This window comes from Pipra filicauda, unplaced genomic scaffold (assembly GCF_003945595.2).
Source record: "Pipra filicauda isolate LSUMZ 115617 unplaced genomic scaffold, ASM394559v2 scaffold167_size3244652_pilon, whole genome shotgun sequence".
NCBI lineage: Eukaryota > Metazoa > Chordata > Aves > Passeriformes > Pipridae > Pipra > Pipra filicauda.
In genome coordinates, this window is record NW_024104184.1 from 2,035,818 (window position 1) to 2,052,051 (window position 16,234).

General features: G+C 41.4%; 1 protein-coding gene across 4 annotated transcripts in view; it reads left to right on the forward strand.

The window, feature by feature from the left end:
- The first annotated feature begins 671 nt into the window (after positions 1-671).
- Positions 672-16,234, forward strand: part of NAMPT (nicotinamide phosphoribosyltransferase) — a 30,801-nt gene continuing 15,238 nt past the window's right edge. Inside the window, exons 1-3 of one of the 4 annotated variants that reach the window (XM_027751810.2) lie at positions 672-1,019; positions 12,430-12,586; positions 13,795-13,898. In XM_027751810.2, the coding sequence (XP_027607611.1) occupies positions 672-1,019; positions 12,430-12,586; positions 13,795-13,898 (609 nt within the window). Of the gene's footprint in view, positions 1,020-1,662; positions 1,837-12,429; positions 12,587-13,794; positions 13,899-16,234 lie in introns of those variants that run through there. The other 3 variants (XM_027751811.2, XM_027751812.2, XM_027751813.2) reach the window with 3 other exon arrangements.

Below are 16,234 nucleotides of genomic sequence, written 5' to 3' on the forward strand. Positions count from 1 at the left end.
TCCTGATATATGTAGTCTCTTAATGTTTCCAACTGCTTCACTGACTTTTTCCTATTCCATAGGAACCCTTTCCCTCCTGCAGGAAAGTAGTTTCACGGAGTCAGAGAATGGATCAGGTTGGAAGGGACCACAGGGTCATCTGGTCTAACCTCCCTTTTCAGGCAGGGTCATCCCAGAGCACATGGCATAGGGTTGTGTCCAGAGGGTTCTTGAAGTGGAGACTCCACAGCCTCTCTGGGCTGGGTATATATATGTATATAAAACTGGTGTTTTTCTCACACGAAATGGCATAAAGCAAGAGCATGATGAGGTCAACAGGGGTTGACAAGAGTAATCAAATGAATGTGGTTCACAGTGCAATTATGGATCCACCAGGACCTATACAGAATCAGGTCAAAAATATCTAGACCCCATTATGGATCTTATTCATTGCAATTATTTTGGACATTCATATTTCTCTGAAAATCTGACTGGTGAAACCCAATGTTTCTGAATCATCTTAATAAACAATTATTAGTTATACAATTTCAGATTTGTGTATCATCCAACAACAACTCAAGTGTTAATTCACCACTGGTTTTACAGAAAAGGCTCACAAAGCAGCTTTTTTTAATGCAGTACAGCAGCATTGTTAATAGTTCTTTCCATACACCTAGTTAGCAGAGAGTGAGATGACCATCTTCCCATCATGGACGAGCCACCATGATAGAAATCATGTAACGACTGTGACGGAGCACTGGAACAGATTGCCCAGAGTGGCTGTGGAGCCTCCCTCACTGGAGACATTCCAGAACCCTCCGGACACAATCCTGTCCCACGTGCTCTGGGATGACCCTGGCTGGGCAGGGAGGTTGGACCAGATGATCCGCTGTGGTCCCTTCCACCCTGACCCATCCTATCTGTATTTGCTCCTTGTGCCAAAAGAATGTTCTGTGGTCCCAGAACAATTCAAACGATGGATAAACATGATTCAGAAACCTCAAGTATTTACTCGGATTAGAAGACCAGCTACAATTATAGTGAGTATGAAAGTACGCTTTCCGGAAGCAGACATAACTTTATACGTAATCTCTGATCCAAACCTACTGAAAAGAGGGCTAAGAAGTATTTTCTATCAAAAAGCATCATGTTCTCCCACTGAAGCAACCGGTGTGGAGGTGGGTGGAGATCTGGGTCCTCCAGGAGGCCGGGGGGGTCCATTTCCACAGGGCCATCGACCCCAGGCCCTCGGTGCGAGGGTCCCGGCTGAAGCAAGGGCTGCCCTGGCCCTCAGATCCTCTGGTGCCCGGGCGGAGCTTCCGCAGCCCTTTCCCGTCAGAGCCGCGGCCGCCGAGAATCGAAACCGGCCCCGCCGCCCCCCCGCGCACGCGCGCGCCGCTTCCCCCCCCGCCGCACCCGCTCTGCCGATCGCGCGCCGGCCGCGCGGTGACGTCACCGAGCGGGCCCCGCCCAGACCCCAATGAAAGGGAACGTGCGGCGCGAGGCGCTCCCCCGCCCCTCCCCCTGCACCGGCCGGGCGGCGGGACCAATCACAGCCCTCGCAGCGCCCCGGCCCCGCCCTCCCCACGGTGCCGTCACGGCCCCTCCCGCAGCAGCGCTGCCGCTCAGCCAATCAGCGGTCCCGCCACCGGCCCCCCTCGCCCGCGGGGCCGCGTCCCCGCCCCGGCCGCGCTCCCCGCGCTCCCCCCGCTCCGAGCGCGAGCGGCGGCGGCGGCACAGCCTGCTCCGGTCCGGTCCGGTCCGTGCGGGCGGCGGCGCCTCCCGGTGCTCGGCGACATGGAGTGCGCTGCGGCGGGCGCCGAGTTCAACATCCTCCTCGCTACCGATTCCTACAAGGTGGGCGCGAGCACGCCGGGCGGGCGGGCGGGCGGGGGTCACCTCTGCGGGCACCGGACCCGCCGGGACGCTCCATCCGCGGGGCGCCCAGCCAGGCCGTCCCCGCCGCCACCGGCCCCCCCGCCCGCCTGGCCGGGGCTGGGAGATTCCTCGGGGTGCCACAGAGGGTGCCTGGCCTCGGGGCGGCGCGGGGGGACAGCGGAGGCCTGGCCGGGGCTGCTCCCCCCCCGCCCCAGGCAGCCCCGGGCCGCTCCCCGCGCGGTGCCCGGGGCCACGCAGCGCCGGCGGGGCCGGGAAAGAAAGTGAAAGCGGGCGGAGTGGGCGCCGCCGTCCCGCGGGCGCGGGGGGCGGCCATGGCGGGCACATGGGAGGCGGGGGCCGCCGAGCATCCTCCGGCCCCGCCGGGCCCCCGCCCCCCCGGCCGGGCACGGAGCGGGCGCGCACGGGAGGCAGCCGGGCGGTCGCTCCTTTCTTCCCGCTCTGCCCTGCTCGTGCCCGACGGTTTGTGCCCGGCGAGGGTGCGGAGCGCCCCGGGAGCCGGCTGGCCCAAAATACGTGTTTTCCAGCCCTCTGCTCCGTTGCTGCGGTGTGACACTCGCTCGGCGAGGTGTTCGCTCGGTGCGGGGGAATCGCGCTCTACAGCCCTGCCTTCATTATTTGGGAATCGTGTCCCTGAAAGCGGTGGCAAAGTGCAGGCGCCCTGTCCGCGCTCCGACCCGGTGATTCCTGACCCGGGAGCTCCTGGTGTGCCTCCCAGGCACCTGTGCCCGGAATGTGCCCGGGCCGAAGTCCTGCCTCTGCGCAGCCTTCATGTATGTACAGCTTCCAGATAGTGGGCAGAGCCAGCGTGCGACTCCCTAGCCCGGCTGGACAGATGTGCCCCGCGTCTCCTAGGCTGAAAAACTCACTTATTTTCTTGAGCAGTGTCAAAGTGGCCTAAACAAAACAACAACAGCAGTTCTGATTGTCATTGTCGAGCATTTAGTATGTTCTAGCTCTGTGAACATTTTGCCGCTTGGATGAGTTTCAGGGAGGAGGGTACTTGTAGATAGAGGAATCGAAAAAGCTAAAGCTATGTTGTGACCAGCTCTTGTTACTGAGTAACTACCAAAGTTCAAGCCCCTCAGTATGTGCTCCGATTGCTGACTTTTGCGGTTGTGCCTTTTCCAGCTCCTCTGTGGTGCCTTTTCCAGTTTCACCCCCCTCTGGGGGTGATATTATTATTACTATTATTATTATTTCTACTGTATTATTATAATTGTTATCATTATCTTCATCATTATTACTACTATACATTACATAAAGATGCTCTTTTTGTAAAGAAAGTCTTAGTTATTTTTGCTGTTTGTGGGAAGGTGTGTTGGAAGACAGGAGATGTTGATAAACCTTGGAGCAGCTCAGAGCATCCTAACGCTGCCACTGAGGGCTCACAAAACCACTGCCATTTAGGGCTTAATCTAGATACAGGGCTCTTTATGAACTATGTTTAAGTGTTTGTTATCTGACTTATTCAAATATGGAAGATACAGTTTTCTTCCATGTCTGAGGCTAATCACATTAAATACTGCAGGCCTGGGCTTAAGCGGTACCTCAAATCTAATTTGCACACTACTTTTTCTAAATTCTCTGGATGTACTTGAGGACTGGTGGTGATGTGGAGCATTAGAGTGACAGAAAAACAGTTTGCTTCTGTTTTGTTTGCTGTTTCATAGGAAATATGACTTGGTAACATTCCGGGAGTGGTAGAAATTTTAAAGAGGTCAAATAAAGGCCTGAGGTAGTTTTTTTTTTTCCCAGTTTAAAACTGAATTTGGATGAGGTTTTCTGCAGCAGCTAGGAGCATTTTGTATTATATTTAGAACAGTTGGAATTGTCTGCTTTGTTAGGACTATTGAAATTATGTCTTTCTATATGCTTTTTTCCAAATCTTAGGAACTCCAGCATCTCTGAAAAATACTTAAACAAGTAGCTGCTCTTATCTTGTTAGGTAATAGGAGCAAACATCACTTATCTTCTCCCTGGATGATACTGTCATTTCTTAATCAATGAAACACACTTAGTGAGAATACTTTCAGTAAAATTGCACTAAAATATCAGGTAGTTTGCAACATCAAGCTTTTTACAGAGTTACCAAACACTCTTACTAGCAATTAAAACAAAAGTGAGAATTGATCTTGGGTTTTTCTTTTTTTTTTTTTTTCTTTGAAGATAGTTTTGCTGTATCCACAACTCTAACATCTGTGTGGAGTACTGTATGTATGTAACAATCAGACTCTGAGAAAAAACATGGATCTGATCAGAAGGTTACGTGCTTATCCTGTTGCAGTAGATGCCGATCCATACAAGCTAATGTTGGTGACGAAAATCCCTTGGAAGTAAACAACTCAGAAAGAAAAAATACATGCAGACCGTACTGAACAGTACAACCCTAGCTTAGGCAGCTGTCCATGAGAAAAAAGTTGTGGTATCTCAGCGTCATATCTGTCACAACTCATTAGTCTGAATGTTAGCTTCAGTGTCCCAGTTCTCTGTTGCTGCAGTTGAAAATTTGAGATGGAAAGACAATTCGTTACTGGTTTAGTGCCTATACAGTTTCAGAAACAAAGTAATTTGGTAGGCAAGGATCTGTCTTTTGACAGTTAATCCAGCATCTCCTCCCTCTACAGTGTCTTTTCCTGTCTCTGTGTGCATCATAGGACATTTCCTCTTAAATCACAGAGATTATCAAATACTTGGTTTCAAAATCTTAAGTGTTTTTGAAAAACTGCTGAGAATCATGCTGATTTCTAGTTTAGTGAATATTTCTAGATGGGAATAGTTCCCAGTAGGTGAACTGTGCCCTGGATCCAGTACTGAGCTTCCATTATAGACTGTACCTTACTCAATTGTACAAGTGCTCCAGAATTTTTCAGGCTGGGCTTCAAAATGTGCAGTTTATCTCTAAACCAGATAACAAGATAAATGTTTTTACATCAGTTAGATTTTTCTTCCTGTGTACTTTGTTACATGTTCTTAAGCTTCTACAAATCCCCCAACAGTATAATTCCTCCTGTGTGCCATCTCCTCAGAATCTGGGCATGGGCATATGGTATGGTGCGTGTGCAACTTGCTGATAAATAACAGCAGTCTTTTTAAGTGTTCAGATTATGAGACTCTCAACAGATTCATCAATGTTAGCTGGGGAACCTCTTTGTCTGTCCAGTAATAGCAGTGGCATTTGTTCATAGTAAAGTTTTCTGCTAGTGACTTGGTATTACTGAAAAAGGGAAGTATTTGAAGTCAAAGTCCTTGTTGCTGGAAAGCTGCAAGTGAGGGGATATCAGCAGGCTCCTTGAAGCTCATTGTTTGTGCTGTGTGGTATCTTATTCTTATGTCTCTGGCAAGAAGTCCCTGGAACCTTGCCCTTCTGTGACAGTGAGGGTTCTGTTCACTCACTGCCCTTCCCAAGCCAAAGGGTCAAAGCCCTTCAGTTCCTCATTCATCTGATGTCCTTGACACACCACCACTCCATTTTCTTTCTTTTTGATTCCCAGTGCTCTGTTTATCCCGTGTTTGTTTATTTCTGCGAAGGCAAGAAACCTTCCAGGGTATATGTGGTCTGAAACTGTATTGAGAAGATCAGCTTGGCAGAGCTGTGTTGTTCAGTGGGAAGATACCTGTGACTGGCGCGTACGGGGCTGGGTTGGATGGACCATGAGCTGCAAGTGGGGAAAGGCCATTGACTGAACTTTGTTCACTTAAGTAATAATAGCTTATTTTGCCTTTGCCAATGAGATTTATTACTGTTGCTTGGCATGTTTCGTAATTAAGCTGATAGCTATAATAAGCTGCCATGCAATTACCCTTAGGAGGAGCTGACTTGCTATCTAGACTGTAAATGAGATCTGTTTCAGAATTAATTTCTTTCTGGATGCTTCAAGGAAACCTAAAAGATATGTTTTAACTCTTTATGCCTTACATGTTGAATTTTACGTATTTGTCACTTCAAATTACTTCTTTTACTCTGCGTGGATGTAGGAGAGCACCGACTTCTGAACACTTCACGTGAGTGTGTGTTTATTCTAGGCTTTGACAGCCTGTATATTCTTTATTTAGAAGGCTAGAGGTATGCCAGGAAGAGACATGAGTACTCTTTAGCCTACTGATTTTGACTAGTACTTAACGACTGCAAAGTATTCGTTACAGCAGCCTATATATACTTATTTTTTAAATTAAAATCTTGTGATGGGAGTGTGAATGTGTTCTTTTACCTCCTGTAATTCTGTCAGTGGAAAATCATTGGAAACTTCTGGCTCGGCACTCCTCGTAAGATGCAATCTTCACTCTATCAGGTTCATTATCTTCCAAGTTTTGATTTGCAGTCACATGGTGCTGTTACAAACCCCAAGACATCATTGCTCTAAAGGAACACTGCAACTGTATGGTACTCAGACAATTTTTAAATTAATGGAAAAGTAACCCCTTCCAGAATCATTGCAATTTCCAGTGTTGAAAGGTTTTTCTTTTTTCATTAAGGAATAGGAAACATGTAGCAGCATGTGCACTAGTACAGCTGAGGAGTCACAAATGTGTAAACAGTAAACATAAGGCATTTTGTAATCTTTTTTCTGATAATCTTGGATGCAAAATGTACTGGGTTTGACTGAGGTAGAGTTAATTTTCTTCCTAGTAGCTGGTATGGGGCTGTGTTTTGGATCTGTGCTGAAAACAATGCTGATAGTTCAGGGATATTTTTGATTTTGCTGAGCAGTGCTTGCACAGAGTCAAGGCCTTTTCTGCCTCATGCACCATCCCACTGACGAGGAGGCTGGGGGTGCACAAGGAGTTGGGAGGGGACATGGGGACAGCTGACCCCAAGTGACCCAAGGGATATTCCATACCACATGACATCATGCTTAGCATATCAAGCTGGGTGAAGAAGCAGGGAGTGTTTGAAGTGACAGCATGTCTTCTCCCGTGACTGTTTCACGTGCTGGAGCCCTGCTTTCCTGGGAATGGCTGAACACCTGCCTGCCCATGGGAAGTGGTGAATGAATTCCTTGTTTTGCTTTGCTTATGTGCACAGGACTTTTGCTTTCACTTTTACCCTTCCAATTCCCTCCCTCATCCCACCAGGAGAGTGAGTGAGTGGCTGTATGGGGCTTGGTTGCCAGTTGTGGTTAAACCACAACAAAAACACATGAAAATCTTTAGTGATAAAGGAATCTACTGCAAAGTGTCACTGTTTTTACTCACTGTATTTTCTCTGAGAAATTTAGAATACATTCAGTTCTAGTGCTTACACTTGACCTTGTTTTTTATATGAATGTGGACCTCGTCATTTACAGCCTCTCTGCTGATAGTGTGCAGCTTACATAGGAATTCAGTTGCTTGCTTTCTTTAGTTTTCTTAGTTCTGACTGGTCTCTTTATTTTTTTTTTCTCACTGCTGGTCCTCTTATTTTGCAACACACGTATAAGAGATGGTGGATGAACTCAAATACAGAGACATTAGAAATCGTACAAGGTCATCCTTCAGTCATAACCTCCATTACCTTATCTCTCTCATCTCATAAGAGCAGATATCTCCCAATATCCTCACTTTGGTTCTTAAACATTATCTTAATCTTATGAGTTCTAATAAGGGGCCTGGAGTCTCTCTATGGCTTTTTTCTCTACAGTAATTTGAAGCTCCTATAATCAAAATAGTAAGATTGTACTTGACTCTTTAATTATTTTTTTTTAAACTCACGAGTGTCTTGCACTTTACCTGCTATTGTTGGATGCCCTTTCTCTGGAGTTTAATTAAAGATTGATTCTTCTGACATTTCCTCTTTAGTTCAAATAAGCTTATCATTTAACCATACTGGCTCTTGGTTTGGTTTTCATTTCCACTGTTGTGGTGTGCATTCCCTCTTGAAAGCTACAAAAGCATCCCTGTTGAATATAACTGCTAGTCATAGGTGTGTTGAGTTTTTTTCCTGAAGGGGGCCAGCACTGCCTTACAACTGCTGTTTGTTATGCTCATTCCAGTGAGGCATATCTGATAGAGCATTCCTTTTGCTCTTAAATACTGGTTCATCTCGTTGTTTTCCATACAAGTTATTAGCAAACTTTGCTTTTAACTGCTCCATTGGCTAAATCTCATAAAGGTTTAGGTAAAACAGTCTTTCAAACCATGGCCTCTTTCCACAATGTTTGCAAATATTACATAATAAGACAATTCATGGGATTCTTGGAGGTGCTTTGCAGAAGTCTCCTCAGTGTTAATACCAGCAGTACCACTGCACTAAAATCATCTAACTCAGTAAGGTGTATAAGGGAGTGAGGATCCCCCAGGTACCTCTTCCAGAATCAAGGCTTGCAGTGCCGTGACCAACCCTGTGCCTCAGGCCCTAATTACATGCTGCAGACCTGCCGTGTTCTAGCCAAGTGGCCCAGCTGCTTCCAGGCCATGCTGCCTCTGGCTTAGCTTCAACCTGTCCCTCTGACTCTTCATGGTTGTGGCTGTGTGGTGCCCCAGGTTCATTAACTGGGTTGTTCTGTACCCATTTTTCACTAAAGTTTTTTCAAAATAGCTCCAGCAAATTCAAAGACTGTCTTACTTAAACTGGTATTGTCTTATCACTGTGAGTTACAGTACAGGCAAGATCCTACTGGGTAGATGTTTGGAGATTTTTCTTCACTGTAGAAAAGGCTTAGACGTATCTTTCTGGTGGTTCATGTTAGCATCTGACCCAGGGGAGCACCAGGAATTAACCACCGATGGAGATTTTTGGCCATGCCTGATTTCTCTACACGTCACATCTGTTTTTCTCATGGTTTTAAATGGTCGAGTTGTATAGACTTAAATAACCTTTTAAAGTCATTTCATTGCAATATCTTGTCCAACAAAGCTTGTTGATTATAAGAATATGTATTTTTTTATGCCTAAAGTTTTCTTATCAGCTTATAAAAATGCAGCATTCACCTCAGTCATCCCTGTTTTGTGATGAATACCCATTAATTCCTTTTTCTTAAAAATTAACTCTTAATGTTTGAGGTGGTTTTTTGGATGGCTCATCTAAATGCAATTTGTGCTTCATGCTTTTTCTTGAATGGCTACTTGATTTAGTTAAACAGATGTAGTCCTTGTGGAGGTATTCTTTGTCCAGAGTATATCTTTTTTGGAATTAAATTTAATAAGGAGCTATCACAACTGGAATAAAAGTGCTCTATTTCAGTCATAGTACATAATTTTGTAGGTAGTTGTTCCAAGGCTGTTTGTCATATGTTTTGTAGACAAAACCTAAACCATAGCCTTTGAACTAAACATCAAAAGGCCTTTGAAGATATTTGGGAGGGTTGTTTTCTTATAAGGGTCTCTTAATCCCAGTAAGAGGCTTTTGTTTGGTTTTCTGTTTGATTTTTTTTTTTAATTCTTTTTTTATTTCCTGAAGAGAAGGGATTTCCTATTGACTTTATGGTCACTCCTGCTTATCAAGAGCCCGTCTGTACAAGTCCTGCTTCTGTCATCCCCTAACTGAAAGCATAGATTTATCAATACTGTCTCAATCTGTAAGTCACATAAAATTTAATTTCAAATATTGTTCATTGTCGCTGTTGTCCTTTCCACTCTTCTTTAGGATACAGAGAGATGGAAAGCTTCATCTGACAACAAGGAAAGATCAGGCATTTTTTGAAGCATAGTTTTCATTGTCCAAGTGCCTCATAGTGTTGTGTTGTTTTTTGTTTTTTTTTTTAGTGGTGGTGGTTGGTTTGTTTTGTTTTCAGTGGCGTTCTTTTCGTTTCCTGTGAACTGTTCCCACTCCCAGAGCTTGATCCTTTTTCAGGCTGTTTTTTACATGAGGCATTTCAGTACATGCCAAACCTCCTGACCGCCACTGTGGTAGATGGGTATTATTTCCCCATGTCCTAGTAGTCCAGTAATGACAGCTAACACAATCTGCTGCTGTGACGTTGTGTGGTACTTTTAAGACTGTGTTTGTGCCTTGAAATACTAAGCAGTATTTAAAAGACCTTTATAGGTAAAACTAGCAGCTCTGTGGAATGTCAAAAGAAGCACATTTAAAATTACAGGTGTAAAGTTTGCTCAGGTGTAAATAGTGTAATTGCCAGGGATGTCTATTTTTCACTGTTTAAATAGATTCTAATGTATGAGGAATATAATTGAATACTACACATGTGACTTGTAAAATTAGTTCGTTATCTCCTTCAAGTACTTAAAGCAACTAAATCAATAAAATGACATTTCTGTTGTCATTTGTACACAATTTTGTACACAAAATTTTCATGTAGGTTTGAATGTCTAGAAATAACTATTTTCTGGACGCTAACTAGTATGAATTTTAAGTTCAGATTTAGTCTCATGTCAGAAAAATTAGCTAAACCTGTGATTTAATGTTTGAGGAACTTGAGCGGGTTTTTTTTGGGTTGAAACTGTTGTCAAGGTAGTCAGGAGGATCTGTGTCCCCAGGTATGCTACATAAAGGATAAATCTGTTTGCATTTCAACCTGATTTCAGCTCTCAAGTTCTGTTTTGCAGCCAGTGTATGTGTGTGTGTGTTCATATACCCATTAGTTAGAAAGACGTGTCAAACGGAGCATATTTTTGTCTGCTGCATAGTAAAGAAAGGGGGATGGGGATGTGTGTTTGTTTTCTTTTGTATGGGGTTTTTTATTTTCCTTTAAATGTGATGGTATTATGCAGAGAGTTTTCTGTGAGCTGGCAGTTTGATGTACTTTCTTGGAAGTTCTGCGCAGAACTAGGAAAGGACATGTTATAATTTGTGAAGCGAGACATTTATTAATAGCTAGAACGAAATCTAAAAGCCAGGTTTTGTCTTCGAGACTAACATTACTACTCCTAAGCATTCTGCTTTTGAGTGGCTGTGGAATTGTAACAGAATAGGTTTGTGCTCCAATAAATGCCTGTGGTGCAGTGCTTTGTTTGAAGTGAAGGCAGAAAACTTGCAATGACAAGCTTGGGTTTTATTTGATTGGCCTTGAAAACCTCATGCAAGTAAAGACAATAGAATGATCTGAAAATTGACCTTGTCATTTTTCAAATATTTCCTTGCAGCATTGGAAATATAACCATAACAGCCTTGTGTTGGTGTAGGAGAACCAAAAAATTCAGTTGAGTTGTCTAGTTCATTGTCCAAACTGAGTGAAATACTAAATTTATATGACATTTGAGAGGAAAAGGAAAACTGAAGTTTTAAAATCCTTTAACATACAGTTTTAGCAATACAGGTATGGGAAACTTTCAAATATTTTATTTTGAGAATGTCAGAGGTACATTTAAAAGATCAGGACAAGAAGGGAGAAGTGGTAAAACTATCCCTTTTCCAGTTCCTTGTGATATTAGAAACAGAAATTTTTAAGGTTATTTGGAGTAAATAAACAAGAAACATATAAGGAACTCATATTCTAACCTGTAAGTATAGGGTTTTGAAAAAATTCAGACATGACTTTCACAGCATTTTGAGTTTTGTTCTGATGTATGACTGTGCTGTACTGAGCCAAAGGAGCAGCTTTTTCTTCTGTAATGTATAGACTTGTTCACAGACTTTTCATCATAATTTAAGAAAACTCTTGATAGCTTCAACTCTGGGGATGCCTTACACTGATTTATGTATTCTGTAGCTTAAACACTGATTGTCATTGTGTATTCCTTTTGTTTAATATGGAGTTATGGATTTTGCATGGAGCTTGCTTTTTACACATGAGGAGATAAAATTTTGTGGATTTAAGTTTTTAAATGTTTAGAGTGTACTTGTTTCAAATGCTGCTATTACTCAAAGTAAATTTCTGGCTAGATTTAAAATCAGGAGCTAAGAAAAGCTGTCATAGTTGAATCCAGAATATCATTGTGTGTTTGTATGTCCAATTTCCATGTAATACACACAGGCAGCAACTTTTCATGCTTCCTTTACGTTGAATGTGAAGTGTTTCAAATTTGGAAAAGAAATCCATCTAGCAAACATTGTGGGGAGGTACAAACCTTGGGTAGATTTTTAAGGGCACTACTGACAGCAAGAGGTTTGTAACCAAGGTTTGAGAGACCCACTCTGCTCATGTTGAATGAGATGCTTGGGTAAAGGCTGTTATCAATGCCTTCTCGAGTCTAGGTTTTATTTGAACTATGGGACTGTAGCCTTCAAAACTTCAATCAAATACAAGGATATATTTGGTAGGGTCATGGAGTTTTGTGCTTCCTGTAGCTATTAGGCTTGGCCAAAGTGTGGGAGAGCAAAAACTGACCTGGCACGTTGGTGTTCAGTGCTGCTTCTAAAATCCTAGCCTGTGTCTTTCCCAGTTAATCAAAGCAAAGTTATCAGGGGAGGGGAAGAGCTAACCATGAAGATTACTCTAGGGGGAAAAGACTTGATGAAGAAGTAAAGAGTACCATATGGAAGACAGTCTTTTGAACTGAAAACTGAAGGAGGCTAAAACTGTGGAAATTTCCTAAATACTTTGTAGAATGTGAAAGGATAAATAATAACAGTCCAGAAGAGCTGGGAGTTACTCTTAAGCTTTAATGTCCAAATATGATTTCTATTGTGCTTTATATTGATGTTTTGAGGTCTTACGGAAGTTTTTCTTAATGTAGGTTACACACTACAAGCAATATCCACCTAACACAAGCAAAGTATATTCCTACTTTGAATGTCGTGAAAAGAAGACTGAAAATTCCAAACTAAGGAAAGTGAAATATGAAGAAACTGTTTTTTATGGTTTACAGTACATTCTGAATAAATATTTAAAAGGTAACTGTTTCAAATTCCAGTAAAACTTTTCCTGTAAATAAATATCTTATTTTTTCTCAAACCTGTAGTCTTATAGTTAAAACAATTCCAGGTTATCTTGGTATACCATAAGTAGTGACATGCATAAGATCTTATTTATACGATTCTGCAAATAAGTTGTCCACTCTCGTAAAATTGTAATTCAGACACCTCTCTACTATCTTTATTTATACCAGTGGTTTATTAAAAATGAAGAGGTGTGCATGTCCCAACTTCAGAGGGCTAAATTAAAATAAATGGAAATAAAGCAAGACTATGCATGGATTCACAAGCAGATAGAAGATTTAATGGAAAACACGTTTTGCATTTTGAACATAAACTTCAGTCTGTATTTGCTGGTTTGTTTACTGTGTAAACCAATAATGGTTTTAATTTTCCTTATATTTTGGATGCCCCTCAGCTTAGATCATGGTATATGTCAGCTACAGTGCTAGTTTTAAGAATTTAAGAAAATTCCTTGGCGCTGTTTGCTTTTTTGCATTATGTACAAATATCACCTGTTCTGACCTGAATGCAGGTTGCCTTCTGCCAAGCTTTAGAAGGAAAACTTTAGTCATATGACTTACTTATCTTTATCTTGAGCTAATGAATCTCTCTGCCAATCCTGCCAAAGATTGAAATTCCATTATGATCAAAACACTTGATAATTTTATTTCTTTTGTCTTTAGCAATCTGAGGATTGTTCTCTAAGGTAGATGATTGGCCTTAGAGCAGTAGCAATGCTTATTCAAATCATGTGCTTTGTCTGTTGGCTCCTATCACAAAGTGGTCAGTCAAAGGTTGGTTGTAACACCTCTCCATGGTGATTCTCCCTGGAGCAGTGTAGCTTAACCCTTGTGTCAACTTGCACTATCAAAACATTCCTCTGGGAAAAGCACTACGACCAAACCTCTTGACAGTGCTTTGACCGTCATAAAAAAATAGTAGTCTCAAATTGTTCTGAGTCACCTGCAAACTCCAAGTGTATTCTATCCTGTTGCTTTCTTGAGCATCCTAATCCATATAATAAATTAAACTAAAATTTTGTTTAAACATACTGCATTTGACACATTCTTCATGTCTTTGTTGAAGGCAAAGTGACTTTGCTGTGCCTGAACCTTTTTGTATTTAGTTTATCAATTGATGAACATTATAAGTTTCTAAGCTTTCATCTGTTTCTGAAACTACAGGTAAAGTGGTGACCAAAGAGAAAATAAAGGAAGCCAAAGAAGTATATAGGGAGCATTTTCAAGATGATGTCTTCAATGAAAAGGGATGGAACTATATTCTGGAGGTAAAAAAATCATGAAATAGTTTGAGATCATCATGAAGGATTTCTGAATGAACTGTAGGATAAATACTTTTAATCTTGATAGTAAAGACTGGATAAATTTAGCTTCTCATGTTTTGTGTACGGGGAGTAGCAGCTGTCAAAGAATAATCATATAATTGTAATTCCTTAGAGAAAAGTAATTTTCATCCTTTCAGATGCCAAATACGGCTTTGCAGGTAATAAGGATTTATGGCTGCCGTCAGCCAGCTCATGCAAGTGGGGGCTTGTTGGCAAGTCTCCATGTGTAATATAGCACTTAGTGGTTGCTTGCATCATTTACATTGTTTTCTCTAACTAATCGTAACAATTTTTATTCTAATGCAGAAAGCATTACAACTTCTTGGGTGTATAAATAGTTCCAGTAAATACATGTGTTGTTCAATTGTTTTCTAAATTTTTCAGAAATATGAAAGTTGAGCTTTATTATGAAGTACAAGGCTTGAGCACTTCTCACACACAAAACCTTCCAGATTAAGTCTTTCCACAATTATCCTTTTTCCTTTTAGTTTAAAAAGGTGTCAGATTTCAACTAATTGCAAACATCTCTTCTCTTTAAAAGCAGCAGATTCAGACTAATAGCATTCATCAGAGCTGCTCTAATCTCTGCAGATTAATTAAATGCTAAGTTTCATTGTGGGTTCTGGTGAATGGTTATTTTTAGCTTTTGAAAGCACGTTTTTTAGTCCTTTGCATTTATTTTTTCCTGGATAAAAAGTTTGAGTCCTGTATGTATTTTTATGATGGCATCTGTCTATGATTATATCTGGATGTCATCTTGCCACTGGGGTGGACCATAGCTGTGCAAAAGAAGAGTGAATTTCAGCTAAATGTTTCAAATGGCAACAAGGTAAATAAACCCCCAGTTTTGTAAGAGGGACTTATGGTTTGTAGAGGACTTGCATCCATTTCAAATAACTACAAATGTGAATTCAATTCATATTTGTGTTTAAGCTACATTATACCTTGTGAACTGTTCTCATCTGTATTTGAAGTAAACTTGATCCCTCCTTGGAAAAACTGAATTAATACACTTTTAATGCTGCATGTCTGTCCTCGCTGAGTTCTAACATGGTTTAACTAAGTCCACTCAACTTTTGATTTAGTCAAAATAAGCCTTCCTGCATACCTCTTGTATACATTGTTTATTCCTTTGTCATATTTTGTTATTAAAATCATATGTATATGTATATATATGTTAATATAAAACCCAAATATGATTGTCACATCTTGATCTCAGATGCCAGTGGCTCTCAAACTGGAAGTGTATGTACCCTTTGGGTCTTTGTATGCCCTTAAATGCACACAGAGACCCTGCTTCTGCTCACTGAACTCCAATGTGTCTTCATATACCTGCCACTGTTTGCTCTCTAGCTGAGTTGCCTCAGATGTGTTGGGTAAAATGGAGGGTGCAGTGGCTGTGTGAGTGAAGTGCCAAAATGAATCTGAAATGTGCATGTGTCAGTTTGTACCGAGAGGAGATGAATGGGTAAAGGTTAATCCAGGTATCTCCAAGTCTGACAACTAAACCCTGTGTGGTATAAACACAATATGCTTTAGATTATTACATGTTTGAATAGACTTTTAAACTCTAGTGTAGAAGAGATTTCTGATGTGTTTTGGGCACTGGAGAATACGTTTTGGTGCTACTTATGGATCTGTAATTTCTCTGAATTGGTGCAATTTTTATCGCCTTTAAAGAATATCTCATGAGAAGCTTTCTGTCAAAAAATATTGCCATCCAAAACATTATCAATATTGCCAGTTTAGCTCACAGAGCTCTTTCAGAAAGTTATAATTACTCTAATAGAGTTGCTGTTTGCAAGTTACTCTTTTTCCAAAGGCATATTTCATACAATGTTTAGTCCTTTGGGGATGACAGACTGACAAAAGAATGACACTTCAATATGAGATTCCATGTTTAGTGAATAATTGAGATGAAAAAGTCTTTAAAATAGTTATTAAATGGATCCTGCTGTAATAAATTAACAAAGCACACATCTATACTAAGCAAAACTAGAGACTTTTTGAAGGTCTAGATAATAACTACACTTTTTTTAACTTCTTGTAAAAGCACTGAAGAAAACTGAGTGGCAAATATATCTTGTTCTGTGGGTAGAACTATTTTATTTTTATAGAACGCTTAAGCCTTCCTGGCTCAGTTTGCACAAGGAATACAACTGATAACCATCATTTGTTTGATAAAGAGACTGGTTTTTAGATTACAGAATTTTCCTCCTTTTTTCATAAAAGTGGATTTTCTCATTTATTTGGACTGGTGGGTTTATTATTTTTAGGGT